General features: G+C 41.6%; 1 protein-coding gene across 1 annotated transcript; it reads right to left on the reverse strand.

Annotated features, from left to right (window-relative positions):
* Nucleotides 1-241: 241 nt before the first annotated feature.
* Nucleotides 242-2,972, reverse strand: LOC147619428 (uncharacterized). The gene is made up of 4 exons (XM_086773078.1): nucleotides 2,949-2,972; nucleotides 2,530-2,706; nucleotides 1,239-1,635; nucleotides 242-1,052 (listed from the first exon to the last, which is right to left on the reverse strand). Exons 1-4 carry the CDS (start codon nucleotides 2,970-2,972, stop codon nucleotides 592-594), a joined length of 1,059 nt encoding a protein of 352 aa, XP_086629204.1. The 3' UTR covers nucleotides 242-591.
* Between the last annotated feature and the right edge of the window lie 1,034 nt (nucleotides 2,973-4,006).

Raw genomic sequence — 4,006 nt, forward strand, 5'->3', positions numbered from 1 at the left:
AAAGTGGAGCTTGTACTTGCAACATAGAAATTTGCACATCAACCAATAATTCTTTGCACCAAATATCAATAACTCTTATTTTCACCAAGCTAAAGTTTGTATTAACGCCAAGACCTTCCTTTTGCAAAGGCAGGCCAATGACAGTAAAAGCAGAGGCAGCTTTGTAAGACCATAGGCCTCATATGTTTCAACCTTCACACAACATTATACCCAAATTTTGAGAGCGAGAGAGAGGGGTCAGTTGGAGGGCAAAAGAGCCCCTATATAAGTTTAGGAAGTTTTCTGAAATACAGGCCCCTGTCACATGCTAGATAGATGAGGTGAGATCAAATCAACCTCCCTCTCCACCAACAGTCAGAAAACACCTGTCGCTTTAAACGCTGTGGAGACAAGACGTATGCTAAAAAAAAGTAGGGTGGGCAAGCATAAAAGAAGCCACCCTTCTCTTTTCTTATGAATGTAGAAAACAGCCTCCCTGAGACCTAGGGTGTGTTAAACTCCGAATTAGCTTTACAAAAGTAAGAAGCTGTTGGGAAATACATACAGATGTTTCTATCCTCGGCATCGAAAGCCCTCAGAGTTCAGAGCCAGTCAAGCTAACAAGTTCTTGGTATATTCAGAGTCCCTCCTTAACTTCTCCTGAAACTTCCTGAACCACTTGTTCAGTATGTCAAGGGGGGCTATGAGCTTGTCTCCTCCGCATGAGAAAAACTGCATGAAGTTCAGTAGATTTTCACCCACTCTCAGTGCCACAGCTTCAAGTTGCCGCTGCTTCCCGACGTTCAAAGCTGGAAGCGTCACTACATCCTCCACGGCAAGCCCGATCTTGGCTGCAAGAGGGGATTCATTGGATGATGTGAGCTGCCTTTGTCCACCCACACTTGGCCATAAGAGTGATAATACAGCTGATGGGCATGCCTGGCTGATGGCACCACAGTACTGGAAATGAGACCCCGGAGACTGCACATAAAGTGCCAAAGCTTTCTCTGGTGGTATAGACAACTCATCCCGCAAAAAGATGCAGATGTCCTTCACTTCATCATAGGATTCCCCTGTTCAGCATGACAAACACACTTGCGTATCAGCAAAAGAAGTTGACTAACAGTTGAAATCCCAATTGATAAACCCCATGTCATCAAAAGATAAATCCCCTTGGAGTATATCCACAATCAACTAGTAAAAAGCTATATTTTTGCATGGTGTATATCCATGTACATGGATGAGTGCAGAATGCCCACCAACGAAGATACTCATATCCAACACCCAGTGTGTCGGATCCATCCGAGTGAAGTTGCTTGCATCCAAGGGATAGCTTCGACTCGGAAACAGCACGCCGAATAGTCTTGCAGAGGAAGTCTCTCTCCCACAGAAGGTGGCAACAATGTCGAGGTCTTCAGCAACCGCCAACTCCTTGCTGGTGGCATTACCGGCACTTGCTCGTCGCTTTCGCCGCACTGACGCATCTGCAGTGCTTTCGTCGAGCTCATAAGACTCATAATGCCTTCGCCTTTGTGGAGCTTCCATCGCATCATCATTGAGCTCATTAAACTCATATTCCCTTCGTTGTCGAAGGCCAAGGTGATCCATCATGTTTCTCACACCCGCAAATACTAGCTCCTGCCTTCTGTAAATATTCTGCACATCAAAACCCAAACAAGATAAGCCAGAGATAGGTGACCCACTAATGTTATGCCATGTGAGCCCACTTTTAACGCCAGTTTTAAAAAGCAAAAACTGAAAGAAAAAATTCAAGGGCATGCCCTTCAACTGAAAAGAAAACTGAAGGCATGCATAGCATGTGCACCCATGTATAACATCTACTTATCCACACATAAATCTACATGTTCTAAACCATTTGCCAAGTTGACAATAGGATGATCCAGGAGATCCTAAATGGCGGGCTGATATGTTAAAAGGGGAAGAGAAAAGTCCATGGCTATATGCCTGTTCAACACATTGATACCTATAACCCCCCTCTCTCTATCTCTCTCTCAAGTGTGGTAGATTGGTTAGCTCATGGAGTTGTTATTCAAAACGTCTTGTGTTCGAGTCTCACTCCTCTTAGATAAATCATATTTGGTCTCTTGGGATTGTTTCTGTGACGTTAAAAAAGCTTCTTTCTTTCTTTCTCCCCAAAGAAAAGCATTACTACTGGATGGGTTGGATAGCCAACTGTCCAAGAGGGTATATGGAAGGGCATGTAGAATGACTAGCAGATGCCAAGCTACGGCATATCAAGCAACCAAACTATACTAAGCTTCATCCCAGCCACAAAATTTAGGGTTCCCAATCTGTCTAACATCACAGCATGGCGGTAATAAGCTTTGGAGCTATGATGGACAGCAGTCAAACCACAACACTCAAGGGTCCCAACAACATCTCTACCACAGCATATTTGTTCTGGAATTATTTGAAGAGAGTTTGCAATGAAAAGTAGAAAATTAACCCTCCTTTATGTGCTTCACCGTAGAGCTCTGATAATTTTTAGGGTTTCAAAAAATGAGAAATTCTGTTGAGTAAAATGCATACCTTTGTAGCAGGCCACTGAGTAAAATGCATACCTTTGTAGCAGGCCACTGAGCAGCAGTCCAGAATCAAGACATCGCCCAAGCATACAGACATTGCTGCACTGGAAGCATGTTGTCTGTTGCAAAGAAAACGCTCTCTCTCTTTCTCTCTGTGTGTGTATGCCCGGAAAAGGCTCCTCTGCATGCCCGGAACATTCCAGAAAAGTGAATAATATTAATAATCAATATCAAGTATTATTATTTATATATCTATATATACACACACATACAAATGCCAGAACATTCCACAAAAAGTGAGAGTCAACATCATCTTTCTCTCTCTGTCTCTCTCTCTCTCTCATGGGTCATCACTCATTTGATTTGGTTGACTTAATTGTCTGTATACAGCCCAACGGTAGGTGTGGGTTTTGAATTACTCACTCCCATAGTGGAAAGTGATAACATGTAATTTTAGTATTCACTTATTTTAAAAAAACTGTCATTTCTTGTGTTGGGAAGATAGAATAATCCATCCGCTCACACAAACTGCCCGCACATTTATATACTAGTATGACTTACTTCATTTCTATATTAGTATGTCTTACTTCATATGAATCTCTTCTCTATATCTCTATATCTCTTCTGTGTATCTCTATCTCTATATATGTATATATATCTCTATATTATCTTAAGGAAGAGTTTCACAAAGCTGCCAGGTGGCAAGAATTTGGAGGCTCGTGAAGGGGAGAAGGAGGTTTGGGTAGCATTTGATTTTGGAAGCCTTAAAAGAAGTGCGAAGCAAGGGTTCCCAACTAGTATATTATAAAGGAAGAGTTTCACAAAGCTGCCCCACGGGCAAGAATTTGGAGGTTTGGGAAAAGGAAGAGGAGGTTCGAGGAGGTTAGGGTAGAATTTGAATTTGGAGGTTTGAGGAAACGTGCTAAGCACAAGTTACCCCACTAGTACGTATAAATGTATGTGTTTAATATATATATACAAACATAACATGTGATTGATATTAGTTATTGTGTTTATACAATGGCTTTAAACTAAGGTGTGCCACAACATTCAAAAAAGTGAGGATTAACATCAATTAATATTCACTCTCTCTCTCTCTCTCTCTCTCTCTCTCTCTCTCTCTCACACACACACACACACACACACACACACACATGCGCGCGCACGACCCCCATTTGATTCCTTAATTATTGGGTATACTTATTGATGGCAAGCACATCGTGGACATTGTCTCTCTCTCTCTCTCTCTCTCTCTCTCTCTCTCTCTCTCTCTCTCTCTGCAATTGTACATATGTATAGCTAGCTATAATGGTACTACGTATATAGTTTAAAATAGTATGTGATCTTCAAAATCTAAAGGATAAATCATGGTGTGACATGTGGCATCTTAATCGGTCGTGAGTAATCTATATTTCTAATTGTACACAAACAACTTGAAAAGGTACCTCGTGTACAAATACATTTATTAGAACACAGGACAA

The sequence above is a fragment of the Cibotium barometz genome, chromosome 33 (assembly GCF_041138505.1).
Source record: "Cibotium barometz isolate CiBa-2024 chromosome 33, ASM4113850v1, whole genome shotgun sequence".
Classification (NCBI taxonomy): Eukaryota; Viridiplantae; Streptophyta; class Polypodiopsida; order Cyatheales; family Cibotiaceae; genus Cibotium; species Cibotium barometz.